Below are 16,145 nucleotides of genomic sequence, written 5' to 3' on the forward strand. Positions count from 1 at the left end.
ACATTTTTTTCATTGTATGAAAATTGCATTCCCTCTCCAGTATTTCCCAACATTTATGAAGCCAAGGTGGAAGCCTTGCCTAATTTTGCTGTATGAATGGATTTATTGTACCGTATGACATGTAATGAAAGAGCATTTGAATCGTTCTGCATTTTGACTAGACATTGCTGGCATAGTACTATAGATGAACAAATACATCTATGTAAATCAATAATAAGTTTTGGACAAATAAGTAAAATTGGATCATTTATTTTATATTTATTTATTTTTCCTGTGGCACGCTACTTGGGTGCCACGGGAACTATAGCAGGAAATCACTGCTCAATACAATTCCAACAGCACAGCACAATCCTTTTTATTGTGTCTGCACCGAATTCCAAGAAAGCAGCAGACTAAATTGTGCTATTCATTCCACCTTAATGAAGTGTGCAAATGTATGTGGCAGGTCAATACTGAAGGCCTATGGAAAGAGATAGGGTCAGTCCTATACATCTGTTGAGCCTAGGCGGGAAGAACCTAATGAAGATTGAACTTTAATCATACTGTGACACATGCATGTACAGCACATGCCAAACCTTGCGCCGTCTTTGACCCACATGCGCTCACGTTCTCTCACCTCACAAGATTTTCATTGTCTCCCGGTCCTTTACAGGTTGTACACTCAGTCCTTGTGTCGTCTGCTTTGTTCTTTTTTAGCACAGCAGACTGCCGCTGTCTGCGCTCCCTTGGCATTGATTCCTATGAAAACATAGATAGTAAGAATCAAATGCTGAATGGGGTCTTAAACTAAATCCAAACAATTAAACAGACTACTCCAAAGAACGATTGACCTATGTGGATTGTTGTACTTTCCATGTTACAGTAGTACTTTACCAAACAATGTGTATATTTTCATGCAAGTTATAATATTCCAATCAAATTGATATATGTCTAAAAATAACAATAGTAATAGGAAATGTCATGTCATGTCAAATAATGGAAACAAAACGCTTAACTGATTTGGATCTATCTCAGTGGTTTTAAACCTGGGTTCGGGGTCGGTGAGTTAGTCTCAGGGGTTCGGCAGAGTTTAAGACACACACTCATGATTCAGGACGATACACCCCGTTTGGTTATCATTGGCTGCAGGTAATCACGCTACATTGCTTGGCCTATCTGTGCGGCAGGTAATTTGGTGCACTCAAGAGTTGACTTGCGGCTGTTGTGATGGAATGTCGTGTGATGTCTTTGTAATCCCTTCAATTTATATTGAGCAAAAAAAAAGTGGTTGGACGAATATATTTAATCTATAATGGAACATATGGTGTTTCATAGGGTTCATTTCTGGGGCCTCTGCTGATTTCAATGTATCTGCTGCCCCTGTTCCATCTTGAGAAAACAGTGGTAGTCGGTTTAAAGTTCTCTATAAATATAGTGTTGAGATTAGTGATGGGAGTCAGCATCCTAACTGCATTATTTGCAATGTCAAGTTGAGCAATTTTAGTACAGCTGTTATAGCACAAATAGGTTCTAGCAAAGCTAAAGGAACTCTTCCTTAAAAGGAACCCCGACTGTCATGACAAGTTTGCTCTATATTATTTATTTGGTTGTTACTAACATAACTATGAGATTCATTTTTCAAAAATAATTTCCAGTTTAATATATTTTGTATAAACTTTATTTGGACATACGCCACCATTGTTATTTACGACGCAACGCATTCAGTGCGTAATGACAGAATGGACCAATGTGAAACACCTATAAAGAAAGCAAATTAAGCCTCAAAACGTTCCTAAAGAAACAACATGCGATCGGTAGAGTCACCCTCCCCCAAGCCGTGCTCTTGTCATTCACCTGACACATTCAAGAGTTTCGATTGTCCCTGATTTCTTTTTAGGCGTTTCACATTGCTCGGCAGAAAGTCTGCCGCCATTCTACGAAGTAGTACAGCACTGAATGCATTGCGACGTAAATAACAATACGTCCAAATTAAGTTTCTGCAAAATGTATTAAATTGGAAATTATTTTGGAAAAATTTATCTCAAATAAATAATATTGAGCATGGCAGTTGGGGCTCCTTTTAACTCTTTCACTGCCACTGACGTTTAAAGACGTCAAGTAAAAACCTACGCTTCACTGCCAATGACGTCAAAAGACGTCATCCAATGATTTTTTTTTTTTTTTTGAAACGGGTAGAGGAAACCCTTCCGCATGTCTGGTGAAAGTTTCAAGTCTGTCTGTTGTGCCTAATGACTATTTTTGGCCCCTAGAGGGCAGCGATGACTCTCTTTTGACAAGATCGGGTGGGCGTCAGTAGAGGAGGAGCTAGAGCGTCGAGCAGGAGATGAGAATGGAAGACAAAGGAAAAATGCCGGCCGGTCGCGAGGAGCTCACGCCCGAGACGTTTTTTTCAAAGACCAAAAGCATCGCTGAAAAAGCACATTGTTGACTACGATGATCATCATCGATGATGAAGATGAGGGTGGTGACTCCGTGGTTGAGAAGCATTGACGCGGCAGTAGAAGACGTTAGATGGAGTTAGATGGAGGAGGGAACGGGCAATGGCGAGCGTTTGCAAGCAGCTCTACACTTACAAGACGAAAGGCATCGACCAACGCTAAAATAGTACATTGATGACGACGGTGAACATCCTCGATGATGATGAAGGTAAATCCGAGCTTGACGGCGAAATTGGAACCGCTGACGCGGCGGCTATGACGGTGTAGTAACGCGGAACGCAACCGAGCACGCACAGGCGGACGTTCGATCGGACGACGGAGAGTGCCCCGAGTCCAATGCATATTCATCGGAGGAAGTGTGTACAGTCTGCTACTTGCTTTTTATTCCCCGGAAAAAAAGGCCGTCAAGAAAGTGTAACGTTTGCACGCAAAACGGACCAATGTGAAAGTGAAAGTAAACTGTTGTGCGCGTCCTGGCGTCTCCTTGCACGCAGGAGAGCGTTACAAAAGGAAAAACTGTATTTGAAACATCCACATAATTGTAAGTAGTACCACAGTTGCACACATTTGTAAATAGTTTGCAAAATTGTTTTGTCAAATTGTTACACTGTTGAATGGAAATAAACGTATTTTGCAATCAAAAAACACTTTTTCATTGTTGGTGAAAGCGTTTTACAGAAGTAAAGCACTATTTAGGTGTTTGTGGCATCATTCATGGACAAAAAGAAGTGTACAATTCACTAGAGTGCATGAAATAACATCGTTTCACAAAAAGCTCTTTTTCTCCGTTTTTTTTGTTTCAAAAGAGAGAATTTCGGTGAAAGTAACCATTTTCTATTGTTGATTACTGAAGAACGGAATAAGGTAGAAACAAACTGAGAGTCCAATCTTTCATTTGGTAGTATGTTTGTTTCCATAGTCCAAACACAACATTTTCTGTGGACCTTGAAAGATCACTCAAAATGCTTAAATCGGCTGGCAGTGGGGACAACCCGTTTCTGAAAACGTCTGGCAGTGAAAGAGTTAAGCTTCAGGAGAGATGGGGAATGCAAGAAGACAACACTTTCTGAATTGAAAGTGAAGAGAGCCAGATTCGATGAGAAGGCTACTCTCCCTGTTTTCATTTTGTTCACCAGTAAACCCTATAAAACTATGTCTTGAATTTAAAAAAAATCATTTTATTTTACAATAAAGGTTTTGGTGAATGTGCATAGGAAACTGGTGGGGCTCAGTATCTCCAACAAAATTAAGATCCACTGATCTATCATATAAAAAATCAAAATATACTGTACATCAAGTGTCAGAAAAGTTCTTTGGCACAAATGGCACAGAATCTTTTTGAAAACATGCTGGTTGATTATCAGTGTTGTGCTCGTAAAAAAAAGAAAGAAAAAAAAAGTAACTAGTTACAGTTACTAGTTACTTCATTTTAAAAGTAACTCAATTACTCTGATGATTACTTACAAACAAAAAAAACAATGCGTTACTATTAAAAAAAAAAAAAAAAACTATTCCTTTATACTAAAGTAAAGTAATGAGCGTATTTCCATATCGAAAAATTCGTCTTGCGCTCGCCTCGACTCTCCATGACTGCCGAATCCGATACCGCCCACAATGCGTCTTATTTGTTAGTACGGCAGCGGCAATCTATTGTAAATGGGAAGTAGTACAAAAGCCATCCATTCATTATTTGATTCTGAACTGCTTGTCCTCAAGAGTGTTGCACAGTTAAATTATCCATTCATCCATCCATCTTCTTAACCGCTTGTCCTCACAAGGATTGCGGGGGGCGCTGGAGCCTATCCCAGCTGGCTTCGGGCAGTAGGTGGGGTACACCCTGAACTGGTTGCCAGCCAATGGCAGGGCACACAGAGACGAACAACCATCCACACTCACGATCACACCTATGGACAATTTGGAGTGTTCCATTAACCTGCCATGCATGTCTTAGAAATGTGGGAGGAACCGGAGAAAGCCCACGCAAGCACGGGGAGAACATGCAAACTACACCCAAGAAGGCCGAAGCCCTGACTCGATCTCACGTCCTCTGCTCTCGGAGGCGGACGTGCTAACCAGTCAGTCACCGTGCCGCCCCAATTAAATTATTAAATTTAATAATTTATTAAGTAACTGACTAACGCACCATATTGTAACTGAGTTACTGTATTTAAAAAAAGTAATAAGTTAGAGTATTAGTTATTGTAAAAAGTAACTAAGTTACAGTAACACATTACTAGTAACTAGTTACTGCCCAACACTGTTGATTACAATTGTCCCACAATAAAGGGGAAAATTCAGTTTGTAATTTGGGTTTTAATTATTCAGTATATTTTGCGACACCAGTCTTGGAGGTTTTCTGACACATCTTGTGTGTGAGGCTACATTGATGTGTTAAAGTAAAAAAAAAAATCCTGAGCCTGAACTTTTTCCCGTTGTTCGACCAACATCAAGCCATTACTATTTGATTTGTCGCCGTGGATGGACTGGGCATTTGGGAAACTCATGAAATTCTCAATGGCCAGTCCTCACCAAGTGTTAGGTCATCTCTTTCATTATCCATTTATATTATGTATAGTACAGTATAGCACTACGGGTTGCAGTCACCTCGTGCTGCAGCTATACTCACTCCTAAAACACATCTTTGTTCTTTGGCGTTTTGACTCGGCATGAGACTCATCATTGTTTCAATGTTTTATGGTGCCTGCTGTATTTTGTTATTAATATATTTATTTAATTTACTTACTACTTGTGTTATTTTATTGACTTATTCATTTACCCACTTAAGATAATTATTAATTTAATTAGTGTTATTTTTGTTTTACCTGTCTTTATTCCATGACTGTTTTTTTACTCTATGTACAGTACTTTGTATGAAATGAAATTCTGAGTTGAGTAGTTTTTGGTCTGTGAGATAAATAGACGTCAGAACTACAGTTGTGATTTTGCCGACCGTCAACTGCACAATTGAGTGAGCTCGGTTTATTTATTAGGAACGGCAACTGTGTCCGGCTGTCAGCATCAAAGTGTGCAAATCATCACGTCGATTAGACTGCCTTTGAAAAGTAGTCCGTTGACTCTAGCTGCAGCCGCTAGCACCGTTAGCACGCTAACACTGTAGACGCCCTAAACACTGGCAACAGGCACCGTGCAATACAATGTCAGCGTAATTAAGTCTTCTTTTAGTGACCTTAATTGGTGATCGAACGTGATTTCTGTACGAACTTGTTTTGTTAACATTGGTCGCAATTGTTTACACCGGCAATAAGAACGGCAAACACACGTTCCGCAGGACGAGTTAACTCATCCGTTGCGCCGTGGCCCGTGACTGGCAAAACGCTTCCGGGAACAACTTCAAAATAAAAGTGTTCATTGGCATTGCGCTCCACATATTACTTGGTATGGGGAGGTTCGTTTTGAAGTTGGCCTTCTCTCCGCATTGGCGGTGTTTTGCCAGACGTGTCAAATATGTCAAATGTTTACTTCTCTGGATTTGTCATTGCGCCAGTGCCTCTTACGCCGGAAATCCGGCAATGTGCCGGAGCCCTGCAAAAGCAATTCTGCAATTCTTTAAAATGAGCAACACACCTCAATCTTGTCTTCACTCTCTTCACAGAAAGGGATATTCTTTCTCTTTTGTCCTCTGGTTCTCTGTAAAACAAAACAAAACAAAAAATTTAATAAACGGAATTTAAAAATTCTAAGCATGTATCCTCCAGAAACAAATACAAACTGAAAGACGCTACAGTAAAGGCTTGGAAAAGCATTTCAAATGCAGCAGTCTGGAGAAGTAAATGGGTTGCAGACTTGATGCAGTTAATGCAAGTAAGGGTTATGCCACCAAATATTAAATGTTATTCACTTGAACTTTTTGGAATAATATTTGAAAAGTGGGTGGTTCAAACAAAAGGTACTCTGTCTTGAGTTGTTTAACACATCTAGATGTAAATAGTATACCATAACACAAAAGCTGGAAATCTGAACTTTTGTCTCATATTCATTTTGTGATCTGAAACACAATTGTCTTCAATAAACAAAAAAAACAAAAGAAATGACCTTGTCGTTCCAAAACTTTTGGAGGGGACTGTATAATGGGTAAAAGCTACCCAATGTTCTCTTCATACATGAGGTATACAAAGAATAAACAACACATCTTGTTTTTGTTCGCATCTGCTGTTTGAGCTGCTAGTGAATAACTTTTAAAGAAATAATAAATATCAACAACATATTTAACAAACAATTCCATCTGTTGCTTTTGGATCAATGTCACATGCCAGATGGAGTACTTAACGTCAAGATAGCTTTCTCTAAAAAGAAATCCTACCAGCTGCTCCTTCACTCGGGTGTCTATTTCATATTAGTTATGCATTGGGTGCCTCTTTAAGTAATGTATAGAGCAGTTTGGCTAATAATAAGCTGATAGATGCTTAAGCCGCAAAGCTGATCGAAACTCTGCTTAGGTAAGGATATTAAAAGTGCAGGCAACTTAGAAATAGCAGGGAAAATCAAGCTTTTAATTAAGTACTTCAGTGCATCTTTAACAAGGATGAATCATTTCACAGCAGAATATATTAAACAGAGTGCTAGTAACCAGATGTTAATTTAATTCAAAATTCACTGCTGATTCATGATATTCATATAGAATCCGTGGCGGCCGTGGCTCAGGGTGTAGAGACGGTCGTTCAGTAACCAGAAGGTCGGCTGTTCGATCCCCGCTCTCCCCAAATCATGTGTCTTTGGGCAAAGCACTTCACACACATTGCCTCCAGTGCTACTCACACTGGTGTATGGAAGGTATGAATGTTTGGTGATGGTCGGATGGGCCGTAGGCGCACACTGGCAGCCATGCTTCCATCAGCCTGCCCCAGGGCAGCTCTGGCTACTTAAGAAGCTTACCGCCACACCACAGTGTGAATGTGTGAGTGCATGAATAATGTATCCATTCCATTGTAAAGCGTCTTCTAGTGTCTAGAAAAGCACTATATAAATCTGATTAATATTATTATTAACAGGAGTAGTTAGAAAAAAAGTTGTGTCTTGTGGGCAGGGCTGGACTGTCCAAAAAAAAAAAAATCAGCACTGGTATTTTGACTTCGGCCCTGTTCACACGCAAGCAAAGCAGCCGGCTTCATTCCTCAAAATAATCTTGTACACACAGAAAAGTTTCAAGACATATGTGCGTCCAAAAGAAGACACTGAGGACCTTTAACGACTGTAATTTATATGCCAAGTCTTGAGTGGCGCTGTAGCACAGCCACAGGGAGTAAACCAAAAGCATAGAAAAAGAATGAGCGAAGACCACTGATCTGAATAGCCGATAGGCCAAGACTTTTGAAGTCGCCATATTACTCCTCCCAGGGAACGTTTCTTGGCATGCGATCCTATAAATGATGCAAGTTGAAAAACAATTTCCTTTGTGGAATTACTTTGGACATCCAATGAAAAGGTCCTGGTGATATAAATTTGGTACATTTCCATTTATTTCCGAAGATATTGTAGAGATCATGCAAAAAATGAAGGGGTGCCATTAACAGTGAGCAGGACTGTAGAACCTTGCTCATCACACTCATAATACACGCAGGATCAAGTCTAAGTAAAAAGCAACATTTACGAGCTAAAAAAAAAAAAAAAAAAAAAGCAAGCTTAATTTAATAGATAAAGCCATTTTATTTGCACCTGAAACCATGACTCTCGATGGAATGATAAACTAGAAAAATTTCCGCGTAAATTTTGAATAGAACTGCTGACTCTTGCAAGGTGGAAAGACGCATGTAGTACTTGTAGCAATAGTAGTAGTAGTAGGACTTTTAGTAGTAGCAAGTACTGGTAGTAGTAGTAGAAGCAGTAGTACTTGTAGTAACAGTAGTAGTAGTAGAAGCAGTAGTACTTGTAGTAACAGTAGTAGTAGTACTTGTAGTAGCAAGTACTTGTATTAGTAGAAGCAGTAGTACTTGTAGTAGTAGTAGTACTTGAAGCAGTAGTACTTGTAGAAATAGTAGTAATTGTAGTAGCAGTAGTAGTAGTACTTGTAGTAGTAGCAAGTACTTGTAGTAGTTGTAGAAGCAGTAGTACTTGTAGTAGTAGTAGTAAGTAATAGTAGTGGTACTTGTAGGAGTAGTACTTGTAGTAGTAGAAGCAGTAGTACTTGTAGTAGCAGTAGTAGTAGTACTTGTAGTAGCAGTAGAAGCAGTAGTACTTGTATTAGTAGAAGCAGTAGTACTTGTATTAGTAGAAGCAGTAGTACTTGTAGTAGTAGTAGTAGTATTTGTAGTACTTGAAGCTGTAGTACTTGTAGAAATAGTAGTAATTGTCGTAGCAGCAGTAGTAGTACTTGTAGTAGTAGCGAACTTTGGGCGAAAACTCTGGGTGTACCTAATCAATTGGCCAAGATGGCCGCTGTCCTGGGTGGGCAAAGTGGCGAGAATCTTTGGTGTACCTAATCAATTGGCCAAGATGGCCGCCGCCCTGGGTGGGCATGGTGGTGAGAATCTTGGGCGTACCTAATCAATTTGCCAAGATGGCCGCCACCCTGGGTGGGCGGAGTCGCTAGTATGTTGTACGTACCTAATCACCTGGCCAGAATCCTGGCCAAGCCTTGAGTACACATAGAAAAAAGGGGGTGAGTTGAGCTCAACAGTGAGAGAGAGGATTGGCTGAGGCAGTTGCTATGGAAAAGTGAGAGACCAGGCAGTAGAGCTAAAAAAGCACTATTTAAATAGCAGTCCATTTCATTACATTAAAAAAACTAGAAAAATTTCCGCGGAAATTTTGAATGGGACTGCTGACTCTTGCAAGGTGGATAGACGCATGTAGTACTTGTAGCAATAGTAGTAGTAGTAGGACTTTTAGTAGTAGCAAGTACTTGTAGTAGTAGTTGTAGTATTATTAGTAGTACTTGTAGTAATTTTAGTAGTAGTCAAATGGCCAAGATGGCCGCCGCCCTGGGCAAGCGGAGTGGCAAGAATCCTGGGCGTACCTAATGAATTGGTCAAGATGGCCGCCGCCCTGGGCGACCAGAGTGGTGAGAATCCTGGGCGCACCTAATCAATTGGCCAAGATGGCCACCGCCCTGCGCGAGCGGAGGAGAGAGAATCCTTGGTGTATCTAATTAATTGGCCAAGATGGCCGCCGCCCTGCGCGAGCGGAGGGGAGAGAATCCTTGGTGTACCTAATTAATTGGCCAAGATGGCCGCCGCCCTGGGTGGGCGGAGGGGAGAGAATCCTTAGTGTACCTAATAAATTGGCCAAGATGGCCGCCGGCCTGGGTGGGCGGAGTGGCGAGAATTCTGGGTGTATTTAATCAATTGGCCAAGATGGCCACCGCCCTGCGCGAGCGGAGGAAAGAGAATCCTGAGACCCGGGTGGGCGAGGGGGAGAGAGTTCTTGGCGTAAAATGGAGGGGGACATTTTTTTTTTATAGCACCGCATCAGCCCTAAAAGACGCCGTCAGATAGCCCATCTAGCCTTGCTTGTGAGCAGCAACATTTATGATAGTCTACCCAATCGTATTTGTTCCCCAAAATGTATAAAAATATTCTATTATAAATACTGCCATGGTCCCCAAAACTTATTTACGCGTTTTTTTTCTATGCTCGAGCATACAGAAGGCTTTGATGCAGCCTCTGACCTGCATAGGTCGCCAGCAGGTGGCAGCAGAGTGCAGAATAAGTGATCAACCAGGGCCATGTTGCAACAAGCTTTCCCCAGTGTTTTCAACAAGTTTGTGAATAATGATGAAACTAGTCTTTCTTTTGGTAGATTTCATGTTTCTATAGCAATAGAACACAATATTCAAAATCAGTCAAAATCCAGTAAAACAGCCGGAAACGAAGGGGGTTGCTTCCGTGAAAATGGTTGAGAGTGAATGAGTTAAAGAACATTTTGCACAAATAAGTAGACCCCGTGAAAAATGATGACAATGTGTTAATTCCAGGCCTAGCAGACATGTTGCTACACAAAAAAGTCATAGAGGTCTTAATATACTATAATACTAGATGTAGTCGTTTTTTTATGTGGGATTGCATTAATTCTTCACATTAGTTAATTTGATTAAACTAAGGATTTTGTAATCTATGGATTCTATTATAAACTTTACTTTCATGTTGTGAGTTAAGCACATATTCTACAGAAAACATTTTGTCAAAAGTTCGGAAATTGTTCTTATGTTCATTGAGATATTGAATAAAATCTTCAAATTTGTCGAAAAGGGGGAAATAAGCGTTGTAGAGAAAATGGATGGATAATTTACTCATATACGTTGAGCACTGTATGTGCGCAGCAATAACTAGAAAACTATGGGCCGCTGACATGATGCTTTGACGTTTACTAGAATATTGTTTTATTGCGGTGCATATAATTTACTTCTGCATATATATGTAAACACGGACAGAGCTTCAACATTGGTTATGCTCATCTTTGGTTTCGTTCGTTCCGTCTTCAATTCCGCTTATCCGGGGTCGGGTCACGGGGGGAGCAGTTTTAGCATGGAAGCCCCAGACTTCCCTCTCCCCAGCCAGTTCAGCCAGCTCCTCCAACAGGATCCCACGGCGTTCCCAGGCCAGCCGAGAGACGTAGTCTCTCCAGCGTGTCCTGGGTCATCCCCGGGGGCCTCCCGCCGGTAGGACATGCCCGGAACATCTCCCTAGGGAGGCGTCCAGGAGGCATCCGAACCAGATGCCTGAGCCACCTCAACTGGTTCCTCTCAACGCGGAGGAGTAGCGGCTCGACGCTGAGTCCCTCCCGGATGACCAAGCTTCTCACCCTATCTCTTAAGGGAGAGCCCGGCTACCCTGCGGAGGAAACTCATTTCGGCTGCTTGTATCCGGGATCTTGTTCTTTCGGTCACGACCCACAGCTCATGACCATAGGTGAGGGCAGGAACGTAGATTGACCGGTAAATCGAGAGCTTTGCCTTTCGGCTCAGCTCCTTCTTCACCACAACGGACCGATACAGCGTCCGCATCACTGCAGACGCTGCACCGATCCGCCTGTCGATCTCACGCTCTAACCTACCCTCACTCGTGAACAAGACCCCAAGATACTTGAACTCCTCCACTTGGGGCAGGATCTCATCCCCGACCCGGAGAGGGCACTCCACACTTTTTCGACTGAGGACCATGGTCTCGGATTTGGAGGTGCTGATCTTCATCCCAACGGCTTCACATTCGGCTGCGAACCGCTCCAGTGAGAGCTGGAGATCACGGCTTGAAGAAGCCAACAGCACCACATCATCTGCAAAAAGCAGAGATGCAATGTTGAGGCCACCAAACCGGACCCCCTCAACGCTTGGACTACACCTACAAATTCTGTCCATAAAAATTATGAACAGAATCGGTGACAAAGGGCAACTTCATCTTTGGTATCTTGTGTAAAAAAATAAATAAATTGTAGACATTTAGCATTTCTACAGGTGCTTAATAGTTGTTAGGAAGTCGCTTGCGTATCTTCTTGTTTTCGGCTTTTCCCTTCAGGGTTCTCCACAGAGAATCAGTTGCCTCCATCTAACCCTGTCCTCTGCATCCTCTGCTCTCACACCAACTACCTTCATGTCCTCTTTAACTACATTCATAAACCTCCTCTTTGGTCTTCTTCTAGACCTCCTGCCTGGCCTTTGGAAACTCAGAATCATTCTGCCAATATACTCACTATCTCTCCTCTCATACTCATTCCTGATTCTATCCATCCTGGTCACTTCCAAAGAGAACCTCAGCATCTTCATCTCTGCCTCCTGTCTTTTCCTCAGTGGCACTGTCTACAGACCGAACAACATTGCTGGTTTCACCAGTTTTATAAACCTTTCCTTTCATTTTAGCTGAAACTCTTCTATCACACATCACATCTGACACTTTTCTCTACCCATTCCAGCCTGCCTGCACACGCTTCTTCACTTCTCTCCATTGCTCTGCACTATTGACCCTAAATATTTAAACTCCTCCACCTTCTTGGTCTCTTCTCCCTGAAACCTCATTCTTCCACTTGGGTCCCTCCCATTTACACACATATACGCTAACCTTCATTCCCCTCCTTTCCAGAGCAAACCTCCATGTCTCTAGCTTCTCCTCCACCTGTTCCATGCTCTCACTACAGATCACAATGTCATCTGCAAACATCATAGTCCATGGAGATCCTGTCTAACCTCGTCTGTCATCCTGGCGATTACCATAGCGAACAAGAAGGGGCTCAGAGCTGATCCCTGATGTAGTCCCACCTCCACTTTGAACTCCTCCGTCAGACCTACAGCACACCTCACCACAGTCCTCATACATGTCCTGCACCACTTGAACATACTTCTCTGCCACTCCATGCTTCCTCATACAAAACCACAGTTCCTTTCTGGGCACCCTGTCATAAGCTTTTTCCAGATCTACAAAGATACAATGCAACTCTTTCTGACCTCTGTACTTCTCTATCAACATCCTCAAAACAAATACTGCATCTGTGTGGTACTCTTTTTTTGGCATGGAACCATACTGCTGCTCACAAATGTTCACCTCTGTCCTAGTCTAGCTTCAACTACTCTTTCCCATAGCTTCATTGTGTGGTTCATCAGCTTTATTCCTCTGTAGTTCCCACAACTTTGCATGTCTATCTTATTCTTAAAAATGTACACCAGCAAACTTTTCCTCCTCTCAGTATCCCACTTTTTCTTAGCTAACCTCTTTCTCTGGATCCACTTCTGCACCTCCTCGTTCCACCCCCAAGTCTCTTCAACCCCTTTCCTTCTAGATGACACACCAATGACTGTCCTACCTGTCTCCCTGATCACATTTGCTGTAGTTGTCCAGTCATCTGGAAGCACCTCATGATCATCCAAAGCCTGTCTCAACTCCTTCCTGAAAGTCATACAACACTCTTCCTTTTTCAGCTTCTACCATTTCGTCCTCTGCTCTGCCTTTGCCATCTTTGTCTTCCTCACTACCAAAGTCATCCTACACACTACCATCCTATGCTGTCTGGCTACACTCTCACCTGCCACTACTTTGCAGTCGCTGATCTCCTGCAGATTACACGGTCTACACAAGATGTAGTCTACCTGTGTACTCCTACCTCCACTCTTGTAGGTCATCTTATGTTCCTGCCTCTTCTGGAATAAAGTATTCATGACAGCTTTTTCCATTCTTTTTGCAAAGTCAACCACCATCTGTCCTTCTGCGTTCCTCTCCTGGATACCAAACTTGCCCATCACCTCCTCATCACCTCTGTTTCCTGCACCAACGTGTCCGTTCAAGTCTGCACCAATGACAACTCTCTCACTTCTAGGGATGCTCTGCATAATTTCATCAAGGTCCAACCAAAAGTTCTTACCTGTGGCGCATATCCACTAAGAACTTTGATCATCACACCTTCAATTCCTAGCTTCAGGCTCATCACTCTATCTGACACTTTTTTATTTCCAGGACGTTCCTAACAAACTCCTCCTTCACGATAACTCCTACTCCATTTCTCCTTCTATCTACACCATGATAGAATAACTAACCCTGCTCCTAAACTTCTCTAAACTCTAGCTTTGCTCCCTTTCCACCTGATCTCCTGAACACACAATATGTCCACCTTCCTCTTCTGCATCATGTCAACCAGCTCTCTACCTTTTCCTGTCATCTTTCCAACATTCAAAGTCCCTACTCTCAGTCCTAGACTCTTAGTGTTTCTCTTCTCTTTTTTCCTACAAACACACATTCCTCCTCTTCTTCTTGGAACAACAGTAGTCTAGTTTCCACCGGCACCCTGTAGGTCAACAGCAATGATGGCGGTCGTTGTTAACCTGGGCCTCAGCTGATCCGGTATGGAAGTCATATATTTGATTTGCATGTTTGATTTGGTCAAAGTTTCTACTTTGGATGCCCTTCCTGACACAACCCTCTGTATTATAAGCCCTATTATATATACACCAAGCAGCCAGTCTCATATTATTCAACTTTTCAACATACTGAAATAGTTCTGAAATGTGTAAAATACATGTCTGTGATATGCATTCGTCAAAATTGACTTTGGATCTAATATTCTTGCTGTCCCTAAATCAGCCAAAAAACACTGTTCAAAACAGCCTGTTTTAGGGGTGTGTCACTTTTATGTAAATAGCTGAACAAAACCACGCCTAGGTCATACCCTTCTCTCTCGAAGGGGCAGTGATTTCGGTCATGCTAGCCATGTGCTAATGTTGTGAATGGAAACGACTGGCCATGGGAGCAGAAGAAAAGAAAAATACAGACAAGTATTTTACACATTTGAAAGCTATTTTAATATGTGGAATAGTGGCATAATGTTTTACCGTAAGAAAAAGTAGCATAACGTTACTAAAGGGACTATGTTGTAGCGTTAGTTTGTGATTGTTTAGGCAATGGTTATTTTGTTCTGAACGGCAAATCTCCCGCAAACGTTATTTTCCCGTAAATGTCTCCGATTTGCCGTGAATGCTTGTAGACATTTAAAAGCGGTTATGAATAACACAAGTATGCACATTTAGGCCACAGCACGGTCGCAACGTGCAAGTCGTCTCGTCGAGACCACTTAGCGGCCGGTTGGCATCACAAAGCCTAGTTGGCGAGTTGCCAGTCACGGCAAATTAACCACCGCGGATTGTATCTTTTTTTTTTCTTTTTTTTTTTTTCTTTTTTCTGGGAGATTGTATCGGATTGTATCTTGACAAAACAATACGCAACCGCTTCATAATGCCGTCTGCTTTATTATATCTGACCTTTTCTAACCAAACAACCTTCACACGACAAATGTAGCTCCCACTTTAGGCACTAAAATACACCAGTAATATGGTAGAAGGTGCACATCTCTTATTAGAAAGGATAGGAAGGAAAGCTAAATCAAAAATGTTATACTTACATCTTTCCCGTTTGCAGTCTTGTCACACTGTTGGGACCGATCCATTATGTTTATGTTATGTGTTGCAAATCCAGCTATGAACAGGCTTTCACTAACAAAACAGTCCTTTGAGAAATAATGTCGGTACACGTCCTTCAAAAATAAAATTAATCCACTGTCTTCTCAAAAACACTTTTTCCTGATCATTGTTTCCCCTCTCCACGGAGCATTTGCAAGCAGGGGGAGAAAAAGAAAGGAGCAGCCAGCTTCTCGAATTTCAGTGGGCGTGACAAACCTTTACCAGAGGTGGTCCCACTAACCCGAGGGGGCTGGGTCAAGTACACTTCCGTGTCTTTTTGACGTCACTAGGTCATAGAAGTTGAATCTGCCCGTTTGAAGTGCACATTTTAGAAATGAGGAGAAAGCTAAAGAAGTTGCGGACGGACTTTTTTCATACCTAGTTGGATTGTAGACAGGCGGGGATGCATATTATTGATAGAAAACCTCACTTAAGTCCATTTTCATACTATGGGATCTTTAAATCATGTTTCAGTTTATATAATGATATCCAACACAAAAGTGTAGCTATTTATTCTTGTGCCTTACAATAATAATAATGCATCAGATTTATAAAGCGCTTTCCTAGACACTCAAAGACGCTTTTCAATGGAATGGATACATTATTCATGCACTCACACATTCACACTGTGGTGGCGATAAGGTTTTTAAGTAGCCACAGCTGCCCTGGGGCATGCTGACGGAAGCGTGGCTGCCAGTGTGCTCCTACGGCCCCTCCGACCACCACCAAACATTCGCACCTTCCATACGCCAGTGTGAGCAGCACTGGAGGCAATGTGTGTGAAGTGCCTTGCCCAAGGACACAACAACACATGTCTG

At 42.0% G+C, this 16,145-nt stretch overlaps 1 protein-coding gene across 4 annotated transcripts in view; it reads right to left on the reverse strand.

The window, feature by feature from the left end:
- Nucleotides 1–16,145, reverse strand: part of phf14 (PHD finger protein 14) — a 175,502-nt gene that overhangs the window by 78,706 nt on the left and 80,651 nt on the right. For all 4 annotated transcript variants that reach the window (XM_077548430.1, XM_077548428.1, XM_077548429.1 and 1 more), the window contains exons 15-16: nt 6,024–6,086; nt 617–738 (exon numbers count right to left, since the gene is read on the reverse strand). In XM_077548430.1, coding sequence (XP_077404556.1) covers nt 617–738; nt 6,024–6,086 — 185 coding nt within the window. The remainder of the gene's footprint in view (nt 1–616; nt 739–6,023; nt 6,087–16,145) is intronic.

This window comes from Vanacampus margaritifer, chromosome 17 (assembly GCF_051991255.1).
Source record: "Vanacampus margaritifer isolate UIUO_Vmar chromosome 17, RoL_Vmar_1.0, whole genome shotgun sequence".
Classification (NCBI taxonomy): Eukaryota; Metazoa; Chordata; class Actinopteri; order Syngnathiformes; family Syngnathidae; genus Vanacampus; species Vanacampus margaritifer.